This window comes from Nelumbo lutea, chromosome 2 (assembly GCF_056320005.1).
Source record: "Nelumbo lutea isolate HS-2025 chromosome 2, American lotus-T2T, whole genome shotgun sequence".
NCBI lineage: Eukaryota > Viridiplantae > Streptophyta > Magnoliopsida > Proteales > Nelumbonaceae > Nelumbo > Nelumbo lutea.
In genome coordinates, this window is record NC_142685.1 from 39938523 (window position 1) to 39966461 (window position 27939).

Below are 27939 nucleotides of genomic sequence, written 5' to 3' on the forward strand. Positions count from 1 at the left end.
CAAACATATATGGGGTAACTTCTACGGTTGATCAAATCTCCTCACCAGAGGACCAGGCGGGATAACAGGAGCCTTGTTTTGTTTAGGGTAAAAGACTTAATCATACCTTCAGTTTTCATAAATTGACTTAAATATGCCCTAGGATTTTCAAATAGACTTAAATATACCTTCTGGGTGCATTCTCAAACATTTCAAAGCATGAAATCATCAATTTCTGTTAGGTTCCTAACAGAAGGGGTCAATATATATGATTTACCCCAAATATGAAGGAGCTTTTTGCAGAGATCAAAGTTTATGGGAGGCTAAAGCAGTTGTCCAAAACAAGTCTAGAAAAAGAAGACACTAGTGGTGTTTAGCCAATATATCAAAGAGATTTACTGGATAAGCTTTTGTTTTCTGAGCCTTGGACTGTAGGAAACAAAAACGAGCCAAATCGTGTTTTGAGCATTCAGCAAGAGTAACTTTTAAAGACATAATAATCTAAAGCCAAAACACTTAAGCCCCAGAAAAGCACAAATCTGAAAGCTTATCCAAACTCAGCCTTAGTTATTCAATTGAATTATGTTTCATTGGATGGTGTTTTCAGTTGCGCATACTTTCTTTTTCTTTTTGTTTTAAAATCTGGTTGAGTGCGAACTCATAATAAATAATATTGACCCAATATTCTAACCGGTTAGCCCCAAACCCTGAAACAAGAAACTCTCAGGTCAGCACCTTTAATTGAATCAAGATCTCTTACAGGACTGCATATCCTACAAGATGTTAAGGTCCAAATTAAGTCAAAACATGTGATCTCATTCCAAATGTATTAGTTTAAAACGAAGTTGCCTTGGTAAATTATCATATATCTTCAACATTACTTGTTAAACAACAGATTCATTATCTGGTGATATGCAGCCTGCACTCCTGCCCGAGCATTCTGCTAGTGCATGGTTAAGCAAAGAGGATTATAAACCTCTTCTATTACTGAGAACTTTTTTCAGAAGGGCTTCACGTCCAGGGAAAGGACTACGGTTCACCACCATCTTATCCTCAGCTTGATCTTTATTAGATTGAAATACGATCTTGCTATCATCATCATTCGCTCTATCTTTATCTTTTCCCCTAATTTCTGTTCTCAATTTGTTCAATTGAAGACTTCTCTTCAGTCTTTGTCTTTCTCTCCTCTCTTCCCGTCTCACTGTAACATTACTCTCCTCTTCAAAAGCCTCCCCTTCTGCAGCAAAAGAAACCCTAAAACCTTTCCTCAGAAAACCTACCTTCCTCTGCACTGCAACATCAGGAACCACAGACTGCTTATTCGGAAGTCCCAACTTTCCTTCTTGGAAATTCAGATTACTCTTCGAAGGAACACCTGTCTCTTTAGTCTTTAAAAAACTAGAACTTGTTATTAGAGAACTTGATTTTTTCTCATTTTTCAGACCCAAATCCTTCCCAAAAGTGCACATTTGTTCAATCTTAGGATCCCTTGAATCTGTACTCAGAAAACTAACTTTATATTTCTTCTCCCTTTCCAATCCCAAGTCCTTTTTCAAAGGAACCCTCCCTTCAACCTGGGAAACCTGAAGTCTTGTTTTCCTGGAACCACTAAGCTCTTCATCCTTTTTAATTCCATTTCTCGGTATCCGACCACCTTTTGAAGTTCCAAGAAGTTCAAAGTTGATTCTACTCCATGCAACCTTGTCTTCATTATTCCAACCAAATCTCTCACTAATTTCTAGAAGATCTGAAACAGGACTCTCTGTTCTTGAAGCCCTTGAATCATCACCATTTAGGATTTTATCTGCATATTCCCATTCTAACCTATCTCTGTAAACTGGGTCTTGTAAAACTTCATCTGCAAGCTTTGCCCATTCTTCAAAATCACGAGCTCTGAGATTTTTAGAGATCCACTTGAGGTACTTTGAAGGGAGAGTTCCCAGCATCTTCCCTTTGTATTTTCCAAAATCTATGATTCTGTCTCTTGCAGAGATTATTGCAGAGGTGGGTTTTCTTGCAGTGGATAAGGATATTGGTCTGAAAGAACAGACAATGGCTGGAAGTAAAGATGCAGAAGATGCATGTGAAAGAGAACATGGGAATACAGATAAATTCATGGATGGAGAGAGAGAGAGAGAGATCTGACGACCAAGGATTTTTTTACATCAACACAAATGTTGTGCCCATAAAGCTCCTGTGCCCACTCCACTGATGCTGCACCTTTTGAAGAATGTACAAGGTCTACTAAAAAGAGTCTGGCCTCTATCAATCCAGTGGAACCAGAAGTTTTGGCCCTGTGTCATCCAATGGCATCATTAACTATTTAATAATATTGAACAGTTGTGCAGGAAACAAGATATTGCAATGAATAACATACAAATCAAGCAAAACTAACAGCGGCTTCTATGACATAGGAACATCAAGATAAATTTTCATTGTACACGTAAGACAACACCTGGCATGTGCAGAAAACACAAGAAAGATATAAATCCCATGATTAAGGAATGCGCACCTTCAGACCCTGCTCTCTAGCATCGCAAAACAAAGCCTGCACTCAGACAAGGCTCAAGCATTCATAGATGACCAGTAATTTCAAAACATCCAAGTAGACAACTGATGTGACACCATCTAGATAATGATAAAACTCCAAATAAAATGTGACAGACATTACAGTAAAATACTCAAAAAAGAGATGTAGGACCTGCTAAATTCCGGTCCCTAGAGAATGTTGAATGGTCTTCTTTGGTCAGAAATTTATGGCCACTGATGGCTATAATAGCTTCTTGAAGGTATAAGCATGATAATCACAGTCAAACAGTAATAAAAGGCAGCAAACCAGAAAGAAAAGAAAAGAGAAGAGATCAGAGAAGGAAGAGAAAGAGGAAGGAGAAAGGAGAAAAAAGGGCTGAGAGAAGAGAATCGAGTCAAACTGATTACAGAGTAGATTAGATGGATCTAACCCTCTTAACCAGTCAGCTCACCACTTATATTAATGTAAATAAAGATGTGTTTACAAAAATACTCTTGCTTATGATAACTGTTAGAATGATATGTTAGAAGTCTTGAGTGTGTTCGGCTTATAAGAATTCCTATTAGCCCATTCTTATGTTAAACTTATCTTGTAACTGGGCCTAATCTTGTTTATATCTTAAGTCTTCTGGGTGTCCCATCACTAATCAGGGGTATCCCAGTAAATTCTTGTACTTTGTACTTCACTTATATATAAATAAAGGCATGGTCGACTGCAAGTACAGTTCGACATTTCCAGCATCTTTTCTTCTTCTCTTTTCTGCTACTTCGACTACAGTGGTTCAGCTTTCATGGTATCAGAGCATTGAGCACCTTCCTGGTTACTGCCAACGCCATCTCCTCCTTGCTGCATTTCATTTTTTTTATCTGAGTTGCTGCTGTGAAACCCTAGGGTTGCAGGAGAACAACACAAGGTTCGAGCTAGGGTTTCCCTTGGTTGTAGGGCGCAAGGGAGATAAGACCCTGAAGCTGGAGTCCTACTAGTTTCTAGTAGTTAGCAGCTATTCGGCTGCTAAGTAGAGGTCTGTATAGGACAGACCTAGTTGAGGACTGATTTCAGCAGTCCTAGTGTTGTCTGTAAGGAGGGGAACTCCCTTTACAGCTGCAGTACTCGAAGTTCAAGTGGAGTCTGCTTAGCACAGGTCGGTTACCAGCCCATAACACCTTTGCCGCTGTAACAGAACTGCATCAGAACTGTGACAGTCTCGGCAAATCTGAAACTGTGTTGCGAGCTGTCAGGACCTGCTGAGGTTACTTCGGCTAATCAGAACCTGCATCAGAACTGGTTCAGAAAGACCTTTACAGAACTGTGGAGACTTCAGTTACAGATCATTTCCAGGTTGGATACTAGCCCTACTCCATCTCTGTGAACTGGTTCAGTTACAGACTTTTCCTTGTTGCTGTACCCGAACTGATTTAGTCCAAGTGAAGCCTATCTGGTGTGCTATCAGCACTATGAACTCTGTGACTACTTCGGCCAGCCCTAACCAGAACCACCCAACAGTGCTGTGAACAACTCCTTGACCGAAGTCAGGATGTCATCATTATCCGGTGAAGTTTCCTCTAAAGATAACAGACCTGTTATAAGGTCCTCAAACTTGGAGAACCCTAATCTGCATAGCTTGCAGATTACAAGTGTGCTATTGGATGAGTATAACTTTAGAGAGTGGTCTGTCTCAGCAAGACTATTCATTACCTCTCGTGAACTCACAGGTTATTTGGATGGAGATAAAAAGGAACCAGAAATCAGCAGCCCTGAATACATTGTGTGGCGCAAGGAAAATGCCACAGTTATATCTTGGTTGCTGGCCTTCATGACTCTTCGGGTGGCCAAAACTGTTCATCATTTTCCTACAGCCACTAAAATCTGGGAGAAAGTATCTAAGACATATGGCCAAAAGAAGAATAATGCTAGAATCTATAGGCTGAACCAAGACATTGCAGCCCTAAGGCAAGGAGACATGTCTGTGGCAACATACTTTGCAGCACTGGAAGGTCTCTAGGAAGAGCTTGACCATCACATGATTTTGGATTGGGAAAATGCCAGGGATAAGGAGAGGCATGACAAGCAGATTGAGGAGGGCAGAGCCTTCAAGTTCCTATCAGGCTTAGACCCTATATATGAAGGTGTAAGGTCACAGATTCTAGGGAGAGATGAATTACCTGAGCTTCATCATGTTTATTACCTGGTGAGGAATGAAGAAGTAAGGAGAAAGGAGATGCAGGTTGACTCCCAGACACAAGCAACAGAACTATCTGGAGAACATTCAGCCTTAGTCTCCACTAAGGGAAGCAGATTTTCAGACAAGAAGTCGCTCAAGTGTACCCATTGTGGTGGTGAGAAACACACAAAGGATAAATGTTGGGTCTTGTACCCTCATCTGAAGCCAGCTGCTCTGAGAAAGGAAAAAAGGCAACATAAGGGCCACACAGCAAGTGGGAATCTTGCCACCAACAGCAGTAGTGACATCTCACAAAGTACTCAGCCAATGTCCTCTTCCACCACAAAGTAGGTTGCTGATTCCTCTGGACCAAGTACCTTGGGCTTTACAACTAGTGAGGTAGAGGTTCTCAGTCGGGCATTTGCCCGTCTGAAGAACAATCCTTTAGCTTCCACCTCTCTTGCCAAATCAGGTACAGCCTCTGCATTTAGTGCAACTAGTTCCATTAATTCTAGTTCTTGGGTGATTGACTCAGGAGCCACTGACCATATGACACATATGTCCTCATTATTCTCCTCATATCATTTATTGTCTGGCCAGGATAAGATGAGAGTAGCTGATGGGTCCCTCTCCACCATCTCGGGAAAGGGAGTGGTTGACCTAAGCAAGGATCTCTCTCTTAAATCAGTCTTACATGTTCCTAGTCTTACATCAAATTTGTTGTCTATTTCAAAGCTTACAAGAAATTTGAACTGCAGTATAACTTTTTTTCCCTCTCATTGTGTTTTCCAGGACAGATTGACGAGGAGAACGATTGGGAGTGGTCATGAGTATGAGGGCCTCTACTATTTTGATGCAGATGTCAGTTCAGCACTGCAAGCTTCTACTACTACTAGTCCAGAAAGTGTGGAGTCAAGAACTAGATTGCACTTGTGGCATGCTAGGCCAGGTCATTTGTCTTTTTCTTCTTTAGCAATGTTGTTTCCCAATTTATGTAAGGGCATTCTGAGTCAAAGTTTAGTTTGTGATGTGTCAAATGTCAAAACAATGCAGATCAATGTATCCAATTTCTAGTATTGAAATTCAAGCCCCTTTTGATTTGGTCCATTCTGATGTTTGGGGTCCTTCACCCATTGTCTCCATTGATGGCTTCCGTTATTTTATCAGTTTTATTGACCATTATTCTCGGCGCACTTGGATTTATCTGTTAAAAGGACGTGAAGAAGTTCCACGGATAACTATGATGTTTTTCAAGATAGTTGAAACACAATTTGATAAGAAGATTAAACAATTCCGTTCAGACAATGCAGCTGAATATTTTGAAAGATCCCTGAACTCATTCATAGAATACGAAGGCATGTTACATCAATCATCATGTGCTTACACCCCTCAGCAAAATGGGGTTGCTGAGCGCAAGAACAGGCACCTAATGGAGACAGCTCGAGCTCTACTTTTCCAGCACAATGTGCCCAAGCAATATTGGTCTCAAGCTGTTCTCACTGCATCATACCTGATAAATCGGAAGTCATCTAAGGTACTGGATATGAAGACCCCTTTCTCTGTGTTGTGTCCCACTCTTCCAGAATTTCCTCTTCCCCCACGGGTTTTTGGATGTACATGCTTCATACATGTGAAGGATCCAAAGAAAACCAAGCTGGATCCTAAGGCTACAAAGGGAATTTTTTTGGGTTACTCTCCTACGCAAAAGGGGTATAAGTGTTATGATCCTGTCTCCAAGAAAAAATGTCACCAGAGATGTAGTCTTTTTTGAGTCTCAACCCTATTTCCAATCTTCTCAGAATCCTCTTCAGGAGAAGACTAGTGGGATGGAAGAGGATTTTCATTCTCCCTCTTTTTTTGTTCCCCTTTCATCACCTTCCACTACTCCTAGTTGTACCATTCTAGGTCGACCTAGTGAGACTCCCACTGTGCCAATTACATCTCCAGCTTCAGCTGATGCTCCTGATGATCCCAGCAGGCAAGAGAAAGAGATACTTACATACAATAGAAGGAAGAAGGGCCCTCAACCTCATGATTGCAACCAGTTGAACTCAAATCAATCTGTCTCTGCAATCCAAGGTAATTCTGACTCTCTGAATTCAGATTTGGATCTTCCCATTGCTCTCCGTAAGCCTGTTCGTTCTTGCACCCCTCGGCATTTCATAGCTGATTATGTCTCTTACTCACATTTATCACCTATCTATCATTCCTTTGTGTTTGCTCTTTCCTCTGTATGTGTCCCTTCCAGATATTCAGAGGCGGTATCTGATCCAAGATGGAAAGAAGCCATGAATGAAGAGATGAAAGCCCTAATGAAAGCAAGAATGTGGGAATTTGTGGACCTGCCAGAAGGGAAAGGCACTGTTGGGTGCAAGTGGGTATTCACAGTAAAGCACAGGGAAGATGGGTCAATTGAAAGATACAAGGCCAGAATTGTGGCAAAGGGATTTACACAAAATGAAGGAATTGACTACAAGGAAACCTTTGCCCCGGTAGCAAAGCTCAAAACAATCAGGGTTCTACTGTCATTAGCTGCAAAATTCTCTTGGGAACTTCATTAGTTGGATGTAAAGAATGCTTTCTTTAATGGTGATCTACATGAAGAGGTATTCATGGAACCCCCACCTAGATATGATGTTGGAAAGAAGGTGTGTAAACTAAGGAAAGCTTTGTATGGCTTGAAGCAATCTCCCCGGGCATGGTTTGAGAGACTTTGTACGGCCATGAAGAAAGTGGGGTACACTCAGAGCAGTGCGGATTATACATTGTTTACAAGAAGACAGGATGAAAAACTTACAACTCTCATTGTTTATGTGGATGATATGGTGATTACTGGAAATGATGTGAAAGAGATGAAGAGGCCGAAGGAGTTCTTAGCTTCAGAATTTGAGATCAAGGACCTGGGAAATCTGAGATATTTTCTTGGGATTGAAGTTGCTAGATCAAGAGAAGAAATCTACATATGTCAACGAAAATATGTGCTAGATCTCCTAGAAGAAACAGGCATGATGGGGTGCAAGCCAGCAGACACACCAATAGAACCGAACCATGGATTACAAGAATCAATGGGTGAGGAATACTGTGATAAGGAAAGGTACCAAAAATTGGTAGGAAAACTGATATACCTATCCCTCACTCGGCCAGACATTGCCTATGCAGTGCACGTTGTCAGTCAATTCATGCACTCACCAAAGACTCCTCATATGAGAGCAGTGGAAAGAATTCTAAGATACTTGAAAACTTGCCCAGGGAAAGGAATTCTATTCAGGAAGAACAGCAGACTTGGAATTGAAGCCTACACTGATGCTGATTGGGCTGGGTCTATTGAAGACAGAAAGTCAATCTCAGGTTATTGTACATTCTTGGGAGGAAACCTAGTCACATGGCGCAGTAAGAAACAGAATGTTGTGGCTAGATCAAGTGCAGAAGCAGAATACCGAGCTATGGCACACGGGGTTGCTGAACTCTTATGGCTCAGAACTCTCCTTAATGAGCTTGGTATCAAGACTAAAGGTCCTCTCAAGTTGTATTGTGATAATAAAGCTGCTATCAACATTGCCAATAATCCAGTACAACATGACAGGACAAAGCATATTGAAATTGATCGACACTTTGTAAGAGAGAGAATTGTTTCAGGGGAACTCTGTGTGCCTTATACTCCATCAGAAATGCAAATTGCAGATGTATTAACAAAAGGGCTGGTAACTACAAAGTTCAAGGACATACTTGGCAAGCTAAACATGATTGATATCCACGTTTAGCTTGAGGGGGAGTGTTAGAATGATATGTTAGAAGGCTTGAGTGTGTTCGGCTTAGAAGAATTCCTATTAGCCCATTCTTATGTTAAACTTATCTTTAACTGGGCCTTTGTTAATGGGCCTAATCTTGTTTATGTCTTAAGTCTTCTGGGTGTCCCATCACTAATCAGGGGTATCCCAGTAAATTCTTGTACTTTGTACCTCACTTATATATAAATAAAGGCATGGTCGACTACAAGTACAGTTGGACATTTCCAGCATCTTTTCTTCTTCTCTTTTCTGCTACTTCGACTACAGTGGTTCAACTTTCAATAACTTCTAGACAGGAGTACCCTTTGTAAAGAGACTGGGCCGAATGGGTCCTAGTATCTCCTCTTGTAATATCTTTTCTTTTCTTGTTGGCTAATGGGCCTCTCTTAATGGGCCTGTTATTTCTTTTTGTTTAGTCTCTTTATGTTACTGCCTAGCTGGCCGCCCACTTAAGGGCATACTTGTCATTACTCCAACATTAATGCTTGATAAAAAAAGGATTAGAGGAGAAAGGGAAGATAATTCGAATCTTCTTCTTCTTCCTTCTCTTTTCGCCATCTTCTTCTCTTGTGTTGCTGCTCTTACTTCTTTTCTTCCTTTTTTTCTTCTAATCTTCAAATTTACACCTAATATTTGAGGACAGATTTACATCTTAGTATCAGAGCAGGTCTATTTCTTCCTTTTTTTTCTTCTTCCTCTTTCCATACACCCTTAGATTAAGAGAGTGTATGGAGAGGTAGTAGAGGATTTGAAGATTTAAATCTGGCTAGATATTGCCAAAAAGCGGTGTTGTTCTGTTGTTGCCCAAAACCCTAGCCGATTAGAGATTTTCAAAGGTACAGGTAAAGGTGAAGCTTTGGGTGTGGAGCTCTGTGCTTGGGAGGTGTCTTGTGACTCCTAAAGAAGGTGGTTCAGGATTGGAAGAGATTGGGAAGTTCTGGTAGGAGCAGTTGCATCTTCTCTCTTTCTCCCCAACAATTGGACGGAGTAAAACCCTAGTTTCAAGCATCTGGGTTCTGGTTTGACTTCAAGTAAGTTTATATAGACAAAATTTTTGATTCTTTGATTTTCGTTTGATTAATGGAGCCATACAGAAATGAGTTCAAGCAAGTGTCGGTTTTCGTCCTTGGCTCAGTAGATTCCGTTTTGACTGGTGTGACCACAATCAAGCTAGATGGGACAAATTATCTTGCTTGGGCACAGTCTACAGAATTTATGTCTGTAGTAGAGGAAAACTCGGGTATTTAACAGGTAGTAAAGTGAAACCCGAAGAGACAGACCCTGAATTTGAGAAATGGATGCAAGAGAACTATACTGTCATAGGATGGTTGGTCAATTCTATACAACCTCATATAAGTCAGCATTATCTCTGAATGTCTTCGGCTAAGGAGATATGGGACAATGTTACTAAGACCTATTCACAGAAGTTGAATGTAACCATAGTCTATAAGTTGAAAAGTGATGTGAAGAACCTAAGACAGGGGAAGAAGAGTGTAGCAATCTACTACTCTATATTGAAATCCCTATGGCAAGAAATTGATGTTATGGAGACAGTTGTATGGGAGAGTACGAATGATGATGAAATGTATAGGAAGTTGGTGGAGAGAAATAGGGTGTTTGAATTTCTCACTGGACTCAACCCTGAGTTTGACATCATTAGGCAAAATATCCTGGCCAGACATGAGGTTACTCTTACCTAGGCATATGCTATGATAAGCAGTGAGGAGAGTAGGCGGCAGGTTCAATTGCAAGGTCCACCTACAGAACACTTTGCACATGCTGAAATAAAGCCAAAGGGTCCTACTGAGAAAAAGGAGCAGATATGTGAATATGGCAAGAAACCGAGGCATACAAAGGACATTTGTTGGAAGCTTCACCCTGAGCTTCTTCTTGATAGGTTTAAGAATAACAACAGCTCTAAGAAGGGCAGTCAGGTAGGAAAGCCTAAGACAGCTAATGTTGCTACAATACCTGAAGGAGGAAATAAGGAGAGTGAAGAAAAATCAACCATTGAGCAGTTGGCAGCAATGAAGGTTGATTTTGAAAAGTATGGGAGGCTACTAAATCACTTGGCAGCAACAACACATCATTTTCATTTGCATTTGCTCACTCAAGTATTCGTGCTTCTACAAATCATGCTTCAGTTTCAGGTAATCATAAAATCCCTTGGATTATTGATTCTAGTGCATCAGACCATATGACCAGCCTGTCTAATCTCTTCTGCTCATACCACCTTCTCTCTGGAAAAGAGAAAATATCCCTTGCTAATAGGTCTCTTGCTCCCACCTCTGGTAAAGGAGATATAAAGACCTCTGACACCCTTTATTTATCCTCTGTCATTCATGTCCCTAAACTTAACACAAACCTTTTATCTGTTAGCAACTTAACTAAACCCATGAATTGCAGCATAACCTTTTTTCCCACTCATTGTGTTTTTCAGGACCTGCAATCTCAGAGGATGATTGGGAGTGGCCATGAGGCGAACGAAATATACTTGTTGGACACACCAGATCGATCCTTGGGACCACCTCATGGAGTTGCCTTAGAGTCAGTTTTGTCAGTCTGTTAAAAAAGTCTTGTTATGTCACTTTCGATTTGGTCACTTGTCATTTTCTACTTCGAGTCATTTGTTTCCAGATATGTTTAAGGGAGTGTCTTTATCGAGTCTTCATTGTGAGTCGTTTGAACTGGCAAAACATTGTAAACATTCTTATTCAGTAAGCAATAAAAGATCTCTTTCTCCTTTTCATATTGTTCACTTTGACGTGTGGGTGCCATATCAATTGCCAACCATGGGAGGTTATAGGTACTTTATCCTTTTTATTGATGACTACTCTCATTACACTTGGATTTATCTCATGAAATCCAGGGATGAAGTACCAGCTATTGTGGAAAATTTTTAGGAACTCATCCCCACCAAGTTTAACACTCGGATCAAAATATTCCGTTCTGATAATGCTAAGGAGTATTTTGAGAAACCCTCTCCGCCTATCTTGAAACTTTTGGAGTTATTCATCAAAGTTCTTGTTCCTACACTCCACAACAGAACGAGTTGGTGGAGAGGAAGAATAGACATGTGGTTGAAGTTGCTAGATCCCTCCTGTTTGCATCCCATGTTTCTATAAAATTTTGGGGAGATGTTCTTACTGCTACTTTTTTTATCAATCGTATGCCCTCCCGGGTCCTTAACATCAAAATCCCTTTAGCCTACTCTTTCCGGATGAGGATATTTTTTCTCTTCCTCTCCGTGTTTTTGGGTGCACTTGCTATGTTCATGTTCACAGTCATCAAAGGCACAAGTTTGAACCTAAGGGTCGTAAATGTGTTTTTTTGGGATATGCTTCCACACAGAAGGGATATTGTTGTTTTGATCCAGTTAGTGGCACCCGCTTTGTATCTTGGGATGTCACATTTACTAAGGTGACTCCTTTCTTTAGCATTTCTCCTGAGGGGGAGAAATCTGAAGAGCCCTTTGCTATGTCTCCAGTTGTTCCTCTTCCTATTCCTCTTGAGTCCTATCATGAGGTGTATACTTCTCCCACTGGACCTACCTCCGATATTCCTATTCCTCCTCCTCCACCTCATTCTCCTATAATTCCTCCTCCTCCTGTTCTCCAAAGGTGGTACCAAAGGCACAAATTCAGACATGGGCAGGTTGTTTCCACTCCTACAGAAGAGCCTCTTGCTCCTCCCATCATTACTGAGGTAACAGGTCAGCCTTCTTCTGACCCATCTACAGCTTTCCCAGACCTTGACCTTCCTAATGCTCTCCGCAAGGGCAAGCGGAAGTGTACAGCCCATTGTATCTCCAAACACCGGTCTTACAGCCTTTTCTCTCCTTCCTACTACTCTTTTCTTGCTTCTGTTATTTCCCATGTGATACCCAAGTCCATACCGGAAGCCTTATCTCAACCTGAATGGAGGGATGCTATGATGTTGAACTGGATGCTTTGCATAAGAACCATACCTGTGATATTGTTGACTTGCCCGAAGGGAAGGAACCAGTGGGTTTTAAATGGGTGTTTACCATTAAATATCACTCTGATGGCTCTATTGAGAGGTTTAAGGCTAGGCTGGTTTCTAAGGGCTACACTCAAATGTATGGTATTGACTATCTTGAGACATTTGCTCTTGTAACTAAGATGACCTCAGTCGGGGTTTTGTTATCTCTAGCCGCTATTTTTGATTGGCCCCTACACCAGTTTGATGTTAAAAACGCCTTCTTGAATGGAGACCTACATGAAGAGGTCTATATGTCTTTGCCTCCAGGGGTGTATGGGAAGGAAATGCAAGGCAAGGTGTGTAAACTGCAGAAATCCATTTATGGTCTCAATCAGTCTCCTCGGGCTTGGTTTGAGAGGTTTAGAGCTGCTCTTGTCTCCTTTGGCTACACACAAACTCAATCTGATCATACCCTATTCTTGAAGAGAAATGGCTCTCTAGTGACCTTCTTGATAGTTTATATTGATGATATTGTGGTCATGGGTAATGACACTCAAGAGGTCAATAAACTAAAAAGATTTCTCAACTTTGAATTTGAGATCAAGGATTTGGGAGATCTTCGGTATTTTTTTGGCATTGAAGTTGCTAGATCTAAGGATAGTATCTTCATTTCTCAGCATAAATATGTCCTTGACCTCTTTGCTGAGACTGGTAAACTTGGAGCTAAACCAATCTCCACTCCTATTGATCCCAACCATAAGCTTTCTACTACAGATGGTGAGCTTTTATCTGATAAGGGGGTGTTTCAAAGATTGCTTGGGATGTTGTTATATCTTTGCATGACTCAACCAGATATTTCCTATGCAGTAAGTGTTATTAGTCAATTTATGCATTCTCCCAGAGATACTCATTTAGCTATTGCAGAAAGGGTTCTGTGTTACTTGAAAGGTACTCCAGGGAAAGGTATTCTATTTGCCAAACATGGACACATGAAGCTAGAAACTTTCACTAATGCTGATTGGGCAGGAAGTATTGATGATAAGAGATCCACCTCAGGTTATCGTGCTCTGGTCGTTGGGAACATTGTGTCATGGAGGAGTAAGAAACAGTCTGTAGTTGCTAGATCCTCAGCTGAAGCAGAATACAGGGCAATGGCACATGGTGTGTCAAAATTACTTTGGCTACGATCCCTTTTAGAAGAATTGGAGGTTGACTACGAGAAGCCAATGATGCTCTACTGTGACAACCAAGCTGCCATCAACATTGCACATAATCTTGTTCAACATGACAGAACTAAACACATTGAGGTTGATAGACATTTTATAAGGGAAAGCGTTTCCTCAGGAGAAGTTTGTTTGCCATTCATCACACTAGATGAACAATTGGCTGATATCTTGACCAACGGAGTTCCAAGAGGGAAAATGACACTATATAAGCAAGCTGGGCATGATTGACATCTATGCTCAGCTTGAGGGGGAGTGTAAAGAGACTGGGCCGAATGGGTCCTAGTATCTCCTCTTGTAATATCTTTTCTATTCTTGTTGGCTAATGGGTCTGTTATTTCTTTTTGTTTAATCTCTTTATGTTACTGCCTAGTTGGCCGCCCACTTAAGGGCATACTTGTCATTACTCCAACATTAATGCTTAATAAAAAAAGGATTAGAGGAGAAAGGGAAGATAATTCGAGTCTTCATCTTCTTCCTTCTCTTTTCGCCATCTTCTTCTCTTGTGTTGTTGCTCTTACTTCTCTTCTTCCTTTTGTTCTTCTAATCTTCTAATTTACACCTAATATTTGAGGACTGATTTACATCTCCCTTAATAAAAGAAAGGAAATACTAAGCCATCCTACTGCCCCAAATACAAGAAATCTACTCTCCTCAACACTCCCCTTCAAGCTGGTATGTGTACATGTCATATAGACCCTTGCTAGTAATGAAATCAATCTAAGGTTGATGTAAAGCTTTAGTCCACAAATCAGCCAAATGGTCTCCAGTTTTCATAAAAGGGGTGTTTATATCACCACTTTGAACCAAGGTTCTAAATATCGATAGCCCGATACGCCGGTAGGGGCGTAATCGATAGTGTTTTTTTAACTTCTTTTTAATTTTTTTTCAAAACTGGTTTAGGGGGTCCGGTTTAAGGCTCCACCCCCTGAACCGCTAAGAACCCCGATACACCCTCTGTAGGGGCGTATCAGGGATCTCCCGAAACAATGCATATCGGCCAATACTTTGAAACTTCTCTCTAACAAAATGAGAATCCACCTCTATATGCTTTGTCCTCTCATGAAAAACAAGGTTTGAGGCAATATGGATTGTTGCTTGATTATCACAATGTAAATGCATGGGCAATTTAACGGGTATTCCAATTTCATGAAGAAGACTTTTAAGCCACACCAACTCTCCAGTTGCTTGACTTATAGCCCTATACTCAACTTTAGCACTTGACTTCACAACAACATTTTGTTTCTTGCTTTTCTAGGAGATTAAGTTTCCACCTAGGAAAGTACAATATCCTACTATTGATCTCCTATCAATCGGTGATCTAGCCCAATCTACACCTGTGAAGCTTAATGCAATCAAGTGACCATTATCTCTATAAACAATTCCCATACCATGTGAACCCTTGAGATATCTTATAATTCTAAACATTGCTTCAAGGTGAGGAATATGGGGAGAGCTCATGAATTGTCTTATCATCCCAACAGCAAAACAAATATTTGGACAAGTAATGGTCAAATAATTCAGCTTCCCAACCAGTTTCCTATATTGGTGTAGCCACTGGTTTACACCCCAATAGGGGTGGCCACGAGTCGAGCTTTTCACGAGCTATTTGAGCTCAGCTCATGAAAATCTTGATTAGGCTCGGTCTAAGCCGAGTTCAAGCCCAATAAAGCTCGACTCGTGCTTCAAGCCTACATACATATATTATGCATATAAAAAATATTATATATAATATTTATATATATATACTAATAACTAGTTTTTATAATAATTATTTTTTATATTTCAAATAAAAACAATTTTTGTATTTCAAATAAAAACAATTTTTATATGTATAATTTTTTTTTATTTTTATAGAACATTTGGCTCACAATTGAGCTTGAGCCAATCCGAGCCAAGTTGAGCTCGAACTTACAAGCTTTTGGCTCAAGCTGAATTTGAGCTCAAGCCGAGCTCAAATAGCCAGGTATTTGGCTCGGCTCGGCTCAAATCCACACCAACATACCTATCTCCTCAAGTAAATCCAATGTATACTTGCGTTGTGACAATGAAATTTCTGTGGCAAATCTCATAACTTCTATTCCAAGAAAATAACTTTGTTTACCTAGGTGATGCCTTGTGAATCACTTCCTATAATCACAATATCATCTACATAACAAAAACAATAATACCACCATTAGAGGTCATGCAAAACACAAAATAGTCAGACCAACACCTAAAGAGACCAAATTCAACAACTACCTTACTAAATTTCCCAAACCAAGCATGAAATGACTGTTTAAGGCCATATAAGGCCTCCTTCAACCTACACACCATTCCCTAATACTCCCCCTAAGCAACAAACCCAAGTGGTTGCTCCATGTAAACTTCTTCCACCAAATCAGCATGTAGAAAAGCATTTTTAACATCCAACTGAAATAGAGGCCAATGGTTAATAGCAACTAAAGAAATGACAACAGGAACGTTTACCCTTCCGGAGAGCAATGGGAACATCCAAATCCAAAGGTGGCTCAATAATGGGAGACTCTTTGTGGTAACGGATGTGGTAGGAGGACCACCATGACCTGTAGACAGCAAGGCAAGCAATATAGGAGCTTGAGCCAGCGGCCTCTTCTTGTAAACCTACTGAAGAGGTGGCTTGGGAAGTGTAGAGTGAGAAATCTATGGAGAAGAATTACAAAGAGGAACAGGAAGAGGAATACAACAGATAGAAGATTGAGAATGACCATTGGAAGGAAAATATGGAGTGGATTCATGAAAAGTGACATTTGCACTAACAAAGTGACAACAAAAAGATGGACTATAGCATTTATACTTTTTTTTTAGTTTTGGAATATCCCAAAAGGGCACACTTTATTGCACAAGGTTCAAGCTTCGCTAATGGTAAAAAATATGAACATAAGAAACACATCCAAACATGGTTTAAAATGTCCCAATTTCCCTAATATTTCCACAACATATTTCTATTTCCATGGGTAGTGACACGAAATTTTACTGGAATCGACATTTCTCCAATGAACACTACCAGACCTACGTGGAGTACAAGAGATAGTATCCATGACATATTTCCATTTTCACTTCCATGGGTAGCAACATGAAATTTTACTAGAATTGACATATTCCCTAATGAACACTACCAGTACTATGTGGAGTACAAGAGATAGTATTAAAACATAAGTTGGAGACAATATTGTAGATATGTGAAGTAACAAGTTATTGTCCACCTAACTTACATGATTACAACTTTGACCTAGCTCAATATTCATTTCAAACATGAAGTTAGATAATAGTTTGTGTTCCTGTAGTAGATTGTTTGGTTGATCTATTACAACCATTTACATTTTCTATGAGTTCTAAAGCTTAAGGTTTATAGGAAAATTTCAGAACATATTCTTTTGTCTATAACCATAGTTTCTTAGTTTTGTTTAATAATTTGGAGCAAGATAATAACTTAAAAAGGTGTGCCTATGTTCCTTGTGTCATTTCATAACATATCATTCTATAGTTTGCATATTTTACAATGTTTCCACCATGTCTATAATTTTTACAATATTTCCATACGATATTTCCAACATGTTTCTTATATTTGGATGACCGACATTTCCACCGACATCAACATTTTAAACCTTGCATCCAAATATTTGTGGAGGCAATGGAAACAAAGGAATATTAGAGAATAAAACAAAATGAGGGACTTGATTATGTAAAATTGATGAGGGCATCCGATTAATAAGATAGCAAGCAGTAAGCAGTAAGCAGAAATCACTTCAGTAAGTTTTGGGAACATTCATTTGGATGAGAAGTGTTTGAGTCACTTCTAATAAATGGTGGTTCTTGTGTTCAGCAACATCATTTTGTTTAGGTCTACTAATACGAAGTTTGATGACGAATACCATGCTCATTATATTAGTAAAGAGAGAAGACATATATTCCTTTGCATTGTCAAATTGAACAACACAAATATTGAAGCCAAACTGAGTTTTTATTTCCATAAACAAATCTTTGAATACAGAAAATAACTGTGATCTTTCCTTTAACAAAAATAACCAAGGGACTCTAGAGAAATCATCAACAAAAGTAACAAAGTACTTAAACCCCACATATGACACAATAGAACATGGACCCCAAACATATAAGTGAACTAACTGAAAAGGTCTAGACACACGACTGATAGCTCAAGGAGGAAAAGTAGCCTGATGATGCTTGCTCAGCTAACATGCATCGCACTTGAAGCTAATGTTGGCTGGTATTGCAGGAAATAGAACACAAAAAGTCTATAGTGAAGGATGATCCAGTTGATAGTGTAGCTGGCAAGGTGACAAATCGGAAGATGATAACTGAAGAGCCATGTTCCCTAAGCCACCTTATAGGTAGTAGAGACCAATAGGTAGTAGCGATGAGTGGATTCATGTCCTCGATCAATCTACTTCTTCGTCTTGAGGTCTTGAGCACACAATAGGAAGGGAAAAAGTGATAGAGCAATTTAGTCCCTTGGTCAGTTTACTCACAAACATAAGATTAAAAGGAAATTAAGGAACATAAAATACGGATGATAGAGTTGGACTGATACTTCCATTCCAAAAACTGGAGATGTGCATTCATTGGCAAGGGTAACATGTTGGGTAGAAGAAAGTAAAGAACAAAACTAGGTAAAAGAAGATGGAGTACCCGCCATGTGGTCGGTAGCTCCTGAGTCAATGACCCATGGAAATGTGGTAGAAAGAAGGCAAGTGGAGACAGTACCTGATGTTTAAGCAAGAGTAGTAGTGAATGAAGATGTTGCTGCAATCAATCTATTATATTCTTCCTTCGAGATGGTTATAGTTCCCCTTCTAGATAATTATCTATAGCAATAGTCTGTCAAGATGTATTAGCCATTCCATCATGATAAGTGATCTGATTTGCGTAACTCCCTGTTTTCTTCAACAAACAACAATACTCAACTGTATGGCCCTCACAATGGCAATGTGAACAAAATTGAACTCCATACAAGTCTCTACAGTATCCAATGGTGTGACCGTCTAACCCACAATTAGTGCAAAATTTGGTAGTTGTATTCCTTCCATGACCACAACCACCTCTACCTCCAATATCACCTCTCCTACCATATGGTCTAAACAGGCCACATCCACCATAATATACCTTAACCACCACTTCTAGAAGCAACAAGGGCAGCTCGATCTGATAAAGGAGTAGATTCAGATAACTTAGCCCTTTGAAGTCTAGAGAACACATCCTCCAGATCAGGAACTTTGGACTCCCAAGAATTTGGGCTCACACTGATTCATATTCAGGTTTACTACCTGAGAGAAATTTAGCAGCATATAGCTCTTTCCTCTACTTTTCCATAACTATAACGTCACTAGTGATAGGTTGGTAAATGTTTAATTCTTCACAAAGATTCACCATATCAGAATAATAGTCTTCAAGAGACTTTCTCCATACTGTAAACAAAAAAAAAATGATTGAAACAACTAATTTATTCAGGTGATATTATTGCTACCTGAATACAACCTCTTAACTTCATCCCAAATCTGTTTAGACGTGTCCAAAAAATAAGTTTGTTGCTAATTTTGGCCTCCATAGAATTCCACAACCAAGTCTTAATTTTAATCTGTGCATCTTCATGTATCCACTCTGAGTTATTTGAATTTTCAGTCCCTGGCTTCTTATCAATAAGATACTTAAGTTTCCCATTGGCTGTAAGAGATACTTATGCAGATTTGGCCAAAACAGAATAGTTTCCACTTCCATTCAACTTAATGGTGGTTAGCATAAAGTTTGCAGGTATCATGACAGTTTCCTTGGACTCCATTGTGTCTTCACTTCAATCAAAGCTACAAACACTTCCAAAGGTTATCTTGACACAACAATACTGCTGAAAGCAAATAGATGATGAAAAATACCAACCTTGTCACTCTCACGATCATAAAACAGCACCTTTCACTTCACGATTTGAAATACTTGTCTTAGCATCACTATTCAGTCACCTCATAATTTGTATGTCCAGATTGAGTTTTTCCATAAAATAATGGTTTCCTTCTTGGTTCGAGTTCACTAAAGGGTCGCACACATCACCAATCACCTTTAACAGCAGCTGTGATGGTATAAACCATCACAAATCACCCAGAAATCTATCTGGGTTCAATTCCAATCACCAACAATAGTTGTGGCACACTCAGAAGAAAAAAAAAATCAAGCCGATTAGGGAGAAAAGGAGAAAAGAAACCCTAATCACTTCATCTGCTCTGATATCAAGAAAACATGGTAATCACAGTTGAATAGTAATAAAAGGCAGCAAACCAGAAAGAAAAAGAAAAGAGAAGAGAGCAGAGGAGCAAGAGAAAGAGGAAGGAGAAAGGAAAAAGGAGAAAGGAGAAAAAAAGGGCTGAAAGAAGAGAACCCGGTTGAACTGATTAGAGAGTAGATTAGAAGGACCTAGCCCTCTTAAGCAGTCGGCCCACTACTCATGTTAATGTAAATAAAGATGTGTTTACAAAAATACCCCTGTTTATGATAAATTCTGGATAGGGGTGCCCTTAAAAAAAGAAAGGAAAGACTAAGCCATCCAACTGCCCCAGATACAAGAAATCTACTCTCCTCAACAAAGAGAATACCCAGAGTCACTTACAGGGTTCCTAGAATAACTCTAAGGTATGAAAATCACTTGCCACAATTAGCATAATCACAAAAAAAAAAAAAAGAAAACTCAATAAACTTCATTGATCTTTACGTTACATATTTATAAACTCTAGACTCATGAGAATATTAATAGAACTCAAAAACACAAGTCCACTATCCTATTTCAATTCAAAGAAGACTCGATAAGTCTTATACTACTTGTTCAATAACCTTAAAACTTTAAACATAAACAAACTATATATTGACACAAGATCATACCAATGGACCCCACAAAAAATGCAAAATGAGAAAAAAATACCCCTATGCCCAAAAATACAGAAATACATAAAATTTCAAAAAAAAATCCAATTTTGACTCTTCAACTCCTACACTATTCTCTCCTTAGTTTTGATGAATTTGAGGGTGAAATGTTGATATGCCCCTAGGAGTTCCCATAGCTAGATCAACATACATGGATCGTAGAGTAGATACAACACATATAGCAAGAAAAGGATCTTGAAAGCAATGTATATCTGAAACACTGCCCTCCATAACCTTCTTTGCTAAATCATCAGTAGCATTAGCTTCTTGAACACTTATCACTAATCTACCTATCTTGTGGTGAAGCTTCACTTTGCTTACCACTACAATCTTTCATATCCAAAATCTCAATTGCAACAGTTGGACCCCACAAAAAATTACAAAATGAGAAAAAATACCCCTATGCCCAAAAATACAAAAATACAGAAATACATAAAATTTCAAAAAAAAAAAACAATTTTGACTCTTCAACTCCTACATTATTCTCCCCCGGTTCCAAAAACTCATCCTCAAGTTTTGAGGAACTTGAGAGTGAAATGTTGATATCCCCCAGTGACAAAAAGTAGTTCCCATAGCTACATCAACATACATTGGTTGTAGAGTAGAGGCAACACACATAGCCAATGTTTTAAAACGCGGAGGATGACGCGAGGTGTTCCACTACCTAGAGGCGTGAGACATAGTTCAGAATGCAAGAGGCGTAAGCCTCCTTGAGAGGAGGGAGGTTAGGAGGAGGATGAAGAGGAAGTGGGGATCTCATTTTTTCTTTATTTTAAACAAAAATCTGTTATATTAAGAAGAATAAAGATGCATAACATTAGTTGAAAGGGGGGGTCTTGTCAAAAATGGAGCCAGCCCAATATTACTCCCCCCGTTAGTTACTACTCCTTCCCATCAGAGTAGACTACTCTTTAAGGCTATAACTCCAATACAGATACAGTCTCTTAACTCCTTACCTGGCTAGAGTCAACTAGTAAGCAAGCTGACCTTGGGACCCAAGAAAATATAGTCCTGGTAGAATCGACTACATATTTCTCTGATTAGGTGTCTTAACTGCCATGGGCCTGTGGTATCATCAAACATTCAATTGATGACTGACTGGGTCTCCCTCAACAATCAAATGACTGTATTCTAGTGATCTCAGAAGTCACAAGCCCTGAAGTAGGGCTAATATCTTTTTTTCTTTTGTAACAAGTAAAAAAGAAAATACTGTACAGTCCTGACCCAAGAAAATACAGTCCTGGTAGAATTAGCCCTATTTTACTTCTCTGATTAGGTGTTTTAACTGCTATGGTCCTGTGGTATCACCAAACATTCAATTGATGACTGTGACTGGGTCTCCCACAACAATCAGATGACTGTATTCTCGTGATCTCACCAGTCCCAAGCCCTGAAGTAGGGCCTATCTTTTTTTGGTAACAAATAAAAAAGAAAATTCATTGATTAATAAGAAAAAATACATCCAAGGGGTGATGAAAGATCACCAAGATAAAACACTACATCAAAAGACATTAAATACAACAGAATCAGCCCAATGACTTCAACTCTAATGATGACCCAAATCCATTACCAAGAGAATCCTTTGACACCCTGTCAAATTGAGGTAAGATTCAAATAACAAAAGGAGCATAGCTCCATACAATTTTTTTCTTCCTATTCCCTTTCAAGATAGGCCACCAAGCAAATATTTCTTTTAGTGATCTTGGCTCCTAAATATCAAGATTAAAAAGGCTAAAGAAGTATCCCCAAATGTACTTCAAAAAACGTCATTCAAAACATAAATGCATCTCATACTCTTCTTCAGTCAAACATATGTAGCACCTCCCTACCAACTGAACTCCCCCGATTTTGATGTGATCCAAGACAAGATACTATCCAATGTAACTAACCATGCAAAAGCCTCCACCCTAGGGCAAAACACATCTTACATCCGGCTTCTCCACCTGATTCCTTGCCAAAGCTTTATAAAAGGACTTCATAGAAAATACACCATTCCCACTTTCTTTCCACCATCTCACATCATTTCTCCCTACTTGCAGCTCCACCAAATGTTACTTTGCTAATAGACCTATGCACTCCTCAACCTCCCAATCAAGGAGTGACCTTCTAACTTTTTGGACATTATACCACTCTTCCTTCGATTAATTCGTAACAATTGGCAATAGGTATGTTCTTCCTGCTCAATCTATAAATTCTTGGACACAAATCACAAAACCTACCAATGCCCGAGCATTCATCTTCCCAAAATTTATGTTTGCTCTATGACCAACCTTGAATACATAGTTCAAGAATGCTGACTGGAAACTCGTTATTCCTTTCCACGCACACACACCTCATATGATGATTTCACCTCTTTTGAATCCCACCCAAAATCTTCCACGCCATACTAAAAAGAAACCACCTTCCTCCAAAGAGAATTTCTTTCCATACCAAATCTCCAAAAACACTTTCCCAGGAGCACCTTATTAAATAGCCTTACTCTCCTAACCTTAAACCCCCATCTCTTCTGTCCCTACACACTGAATCCCACTTCACAAAATAGTACTTTTTTTCAGCATCTTTAGCACTCCATAAGAAATTCTTTTGCATCTTTTTTTAAGATAAAATAAAATTTTATTAAACAAAAAGAAGATACAAGAAAGGTGATAAGCAATCACCCAAGAGAAAACAACAAACCCGGGAACACCACGTGAGAATGCCCCAAACCCCAATAAACCAACCCAAACTACAACAAAAACTCTTACAAACCAGAAAAAGAAAAACATAAAAAATCAACATAGCAACACTAAGACCAAAGGCCGACCCTAAAACCACAGCCGACACTCACAGAAAACCCATCCCTATCACCCACCCCACAAAGGACTCCCAATAACAAAGTCTTCTTATCAACTTTTTGAGAAACCTTCTTCTAGTTGCCTTCTATCTGCTCTTTTGGTTTTTTTGACGAGCTTTTTAGGCCCAATGCCAAATAAGCCTCCTTTTAGTCACGCAAAAACCTTTGAATCTGGAATCTGCTGTTGACTTTTTCTAATCTTTTGAGTTCTGAATCTTCTAATTGTATTAAAAATTCCCACAAATTCTTCCAGGATTCCCGCCAACTTCTGACCCCTTTCTGAAGCCACAATCCCCTCAGCAGCTTCTTCCTGCTTCTTGACTACCTCCCCGCAATTGAGCCAGCCACTGATGATGGGGGAAAAAAGGTAAGTTTTCAGTGAAGAAAAGGTCACAACCAACTTGGTGGTGGGATTTCACCAATGCAAAGAAAAACAACAAAAACATATAACTTTCAGTTACAATTCATCCCAACCTTAGGTCTAGGACCGAGGACAACCTCAACCTATCTTCTAAATTTTCCTTTTTTTTTTATATCCTTCATCTCTTGATGCACAAGTGCACAGCCTGCAATCATATGTGAGATGTCAGCAACCAGTTCCCTTCTTCTACGACTCTTATATTCAAATATGCATCTATTTCTTTCTTTCCAAATATTCCAACAGACTACAAATGGCACCATACTACAAATAGCTTTCTCCTTCTTGCTACCTCTTTTCCTTAGCCATAATGAAAAGTATCTTTTGGATAAACTGAACAGAATTTCTGCTTATAGAAAATGTCAAAGAGAAGTCCCAGGTGAAGTCTGTCCAGCAACAAACAAAAATTAGGTGAATTATCAAAAATAAAAAACAAACAAACAAACAAAAAACAGGAGCCCAATGTCTTCCTCTTGCTTTATACATATTAATCATTAATACATGTTTGGGAGCTGATAGCCTCTATTTTTCAAATGATAAAAAAGTTAATATACTATCTAAGACAACAAGCAATGCAAATGCTTCAACTCTAGGTGGCAGAGGATTTCCCCAAATTCCAACAACTTCTGAATTATCTTCTTGACCTCTAGGAATGGCTTCATAAAAAGACATCATAGAAAATCTCACATCTACACACTCCTTCCACCAACTTATGTTATCCACATTAGCTTCAATTTTACAAGTTTCCAACCTTGAAAGTAGCTCAATGCATTCTTCCAATTTTAGGATCAATATCTTAGCATTGATTTAGTTTGCAGAATGTTGTTAAAATCTTACGAAGGGTTTTGATTTGAATCTTATGTCCAAATCCTTTTCTGCAAAAATCTTACAACTCTTGTTTGAACCTTACAATTTATACAATTCCTACAATTCAATTAGGAATTACTTCTCTACATTGTCCTTTTTATTCTTTTTAGTTTATATTTAGTTTAGTCGATGTTTTAAACCCCTTACTAGAAAATGATTTACTTGCATTATTTAAGACTAGACATTGAGTTTTTTTTCTTTGATCAATTAGACATTGTTTATTTTACATCATACGTAGGTTAAAGAGCCATTGTATGTGGATAACTTAACTTTGAAGCCAAACTTGATTATATTATCTTAGGCTTCTATTGTACAAATAGTAAATTCTATTATTTTAAGTACATATATAGTAGGTATGGATTAAAAATAGGGTAAAATCATTTTCCCAAACACATTTAGCCTTGTAATCAATGTTTTAAAACACAGAGGCATAACACGAGGCATTTCACCTCCTGGAGGCAAGAGGCATAGTTCAGAATGTAAGAGGCATAAGCCTCCTGAGCACAAGGAGGCATAGCCCTCCTTAACAAGACGGGGATGAGGAGGAAGAAGAAAGAGGGTCTCTTTTCTTTTTGTTTCTTTTATGAAAGATGTCTTGTATTAAAAAGAATGAAGATGCATAACACTAGTTGAAAGGGGAGGCCTTGTCTAAGCAGAGACAAGAAAGCAAGATAGAGTGGAGCAAGATCCTCTTGGCACAAAAAAAACTAAATTGGGCTGCATTAAAAAGGTGTTGGGGGTTTAGGGGGTGAAGACTCCAACCAAGGGGGTCTAGGATAGAGCCATCAGCCTAAACTTTCTTGCCTTTCTCTTTCCTCCCCTTCCTTTTTCTTTTCTTTTCTTTCTTTTCTTTCTTTTCTCTTTTTTTCTTTCTTTCCTTTCTTTCCTTTCTTTCCTTTCTTTCTTTTCGCTCCCATTCCATTCCTTTCCTTTTCCTTTTTTTTCTTTCTTTCTGCCTTCTTTGTATGAGGCATGAGGTGCATGAAGCATATGCCTCTAGCATGCCTCATGCAAAAAGCGTATGAGGTGTGTGCCTCATGGACCTGAGGCATATGCCTCAAAGACATCAGTGCCTCTGGCATACGCCTCAGGGTATTTTAGGGGCACCTTGCTTGGAGGTGTGCCTCCAGGTGTACACCTCTCGTATCTTTTAAAACACTGCTTTTAGTATATCTATATTTAATTTTTTGACAAGCTTGTAAAAAATAGATCTAATCTTATGATTTACAATACAATTCACAATTCGAATCAATTCAACTTTCTCTACAAATTACAATATGATTACGATTTTCAAAACATTGCAATACCAATCAGGCCTGAGAACAATACTAGAAAGTCATCCTTATGATCTCCAAAAGGAGCCATACATACCAAAAGTACCTAGTTTTCCTAGATTGCAATTCACTTATCAAAATTAGCTTCATTAGACTTTGTGCTAAGCCATCCAAATAGACACATTCCTCATTTCTAGATGTAGCATTTGCCACCACATTCCACACCAAAAGGAAGTCATCCATGGAAAACAAGGAAAAAGTTTTGCCCAGTGAATGATCCTTATGGATATGGTGAAGCAGGTAGGCCTACCTGGACTCTACCTAGGAGTGAAACAACCTCAAACACCTCATGGTCCCTAAGGCCTCTCTATAAAGAAAATTACCAAAAAATATTCATGCCCTCAATAGAAACAAATAGTGAAACATTTTTCTATAAAGAAGAGGCCCTTCTTAATGATTATATTGACTACTTCTAAAGTACAATAAAGGCAAATGATTATGTTGGATAATGTGCTTTCAACAAGGAAAGTCATGAGCAATTCCAATTTCATTCTTATATCTACAAGATGAGTTTGAGGATGAACTACCATACTCAAGTCATACAAATAAAAATCAATAAATGATTCCTTCAATGAAATGAGATTGAAAGCATACTATAAGGGGGATTTAGAAGTCATATCATCTTCTTTTAGCACTTGAGTGCATACAAAGGAAATAGGGATTAGTGTGTGTTAAGTTCATCTAAACTAGAGACAAATACTAATAAATGCTTTTATTACCACTTGCATGTGATGCCTCCATTTTAGATCATGAAATATATGTGTTCTGACCATCAACAGTAAAAGGCCTCTATCTTCAATCTTCAAAGGGAGAGACTGACAGGTGTTGCTTCAAAACCCTAATCATATCCTATCCACTTTCTCTTTAAATAATTTAATTATATTGGGATTTAACTTATTAATTTGAAAAAATCAAAGGGAAATTCCTTCTTTCTTGTCCTGAATCGTTAGGCATGGATAATACAATCAAAACTCAACAAACAGATTCCATGACCATAATTCACCGTGCTCTGAATCAACATGAAGTAAGCCAGGTTACAAAATATTCAAATGAATTGAGAAAAACCCTTAGAAGGGAAACGCATCACCACTTCAAATATAAACCTAATCAAAACCACGCACTGGTAGTTCTAGTCACCATCCTTCCCCTGGACGCCAATGTCAACAAGTATACCATTTTCCATTTGTTTTCCAAATATTGACAGCATGCCTAGTGCTGATTCCAATACCATGAATTATTTCATTTCGAACGTAAATATAAGCTCATTTGACAGATTTCTTACTACTCAAATCAAATTTCGAGAGGAAAAAAGATAAACTAAAATCAAGCCACTCAAATATTTCATTTCATTCAAACAAACAAGTTTACCGAGAAACTCAAACCAGAAGAGAAACTAGTATATGAAACAGAAATATGTTTTTTCCTTTTCTTGTCAATCAGTCTGTACCTAAATTCTCCACTACACCCAGCAACATTAAAAAGGAACAAAAATGATCTCAAATGAAAATATATTAGAAACCCAGAACTTCTCAACTAATAATCTATTTCGAAGCACATGGAAATTAGAAAAACGAAATGGTGTAAAACGAGAATGTCAAATCCACAAACAGAACGAATATGAATAAACACAATCTTCAAAAGAGCTTCGTAATTCAACATCTTCACCGCTCATCAGAAAAAATGTAAAAAAAAAAAAAAGGAACTAAATGATGGAAATGAACCAAGAAAATACGAAAATGATAGAGAGTATAATACCTGAAAGAATGGTGTTTGACTTCTGTTTTTATTTCAAATGAATTGGCGGTTTACCAACAAAAAAATAAAGAAGAAAAAGAGATTCCAGTCGAACTTAAGAAGTGAGGAACTGAGGAGGCAGTTGTGGGATGTAGTTGACAGACAAACTTTTGTCTTTTCTGATTTTT

General features: G+C 38.7%; 1 protein-coding gene across 5 annotated transcripts; it reads right to left on the minus strand.

Annotated features, from left to right (window-relative positions):
* Window positions 1-687: 687 nt before the first annotated feature.
* LOC148870030 (golgin family A protein) lies at window positions 688-27939 on the minus strand. Of its 5 annotated transcripts, none has more exons than XM_088967973.1 (4): window positions 27773-27939; window positions 2492-2527; window positions 2144-2273; window positions 688-2016 (listed from the first exon to the last, which is right to left on the minus strand). In XM_088967973.1, exons 3-4 carry the CDS (start codon window positions 2164-2166, stop codon window positions 948-950), a joined length of 1092 nt encoding a protein of 363 aa, XP_088824099.1. In that variant the 5' UTR covers window positions 2167-2273; window positions 2492-2527; window positions 27773-27939; the 3' UTR covers window positions 688-947. The 5 variants fall into 5 exon arrangements, with proteins under 5 accessions (XP_088824099.1, XP_088824101.1, XP_088824100.1 ...); XM_088967975.1 differs by having other exon boundaries at window positions 2435-2527; XM_088967974.1 differs by lacking the exon at window positions 2492-2527.